This window comes from Penaeus monodon, chromosome 19 (genome assembly GCF_015228065.2).
Source record: "Penaeus monodon isolate SGIC_2016 chromosome 19, NSTDA_Pmon_1, whole genome shotgun sequence".
In the NCBI taxonomy this organism is placed as follows: Eukaryota; Metazoa; Arthropoda; class Malacostraca; order Decapoda; family Penaeidae; genus Penaeus; species Penaeus monodon.
The window spans coordinates 2,929,439-2,929,723 of NC_051404.1; the positions used below are offsets into that span (position 1 = coordinate 2,929,439).

Below are 285 nucleotides of genomic sequence, written 5' to 3' on the forward strand. Positions count from 1 at the left end.
GAGATGCACAGAACCCTCGCCCTGACCTCGCCGTTTCCGCAGCCGAATGTCCCCCTGGTTTCACCCACCTCGGCGACGGCTGCTACCTCTTCGGGCAGGATCCGTTCGTAAACAGCGAGGCGGAGGACTTCTGTCTGGGCGTTGGCGGCAACCTGGTGTCCTTTGAGTCCTGCGGTGCCTTCGCTCACGTGTCTAGATACCTCGAGATGGCAGGTGAGATCCTACGGAAGATTTTTTTTTTTCTCTCTCTACGGTGTTCGTTCTTATGTCTGCTCCTCTCTGTCC

The 285-nt window shown here is 57.2% G+C and overlaps 1 protein-coding gene across 1 annotated transcript in view; it reads left to right on the forward strand.

Annotated features, from left to right (window-relative positions):
• The window catches only part of LOC119585440 (lymphocyte antigen 75-like), a 6,512-nt gene that overhangs the window by 3,040 nt on the left and 3,187 nt on the right, over window positions 1-285 (forward strand). The window contains exon 2 of the mRNA XM_037934094.1: window positions 43-213. Coding sequence (XP_037790022.1) covers window positions 43-213 — 171 coding nt within the window. The remainder of the gene's footprint in view (window positions 1-42; window positions 214-285) is intronic.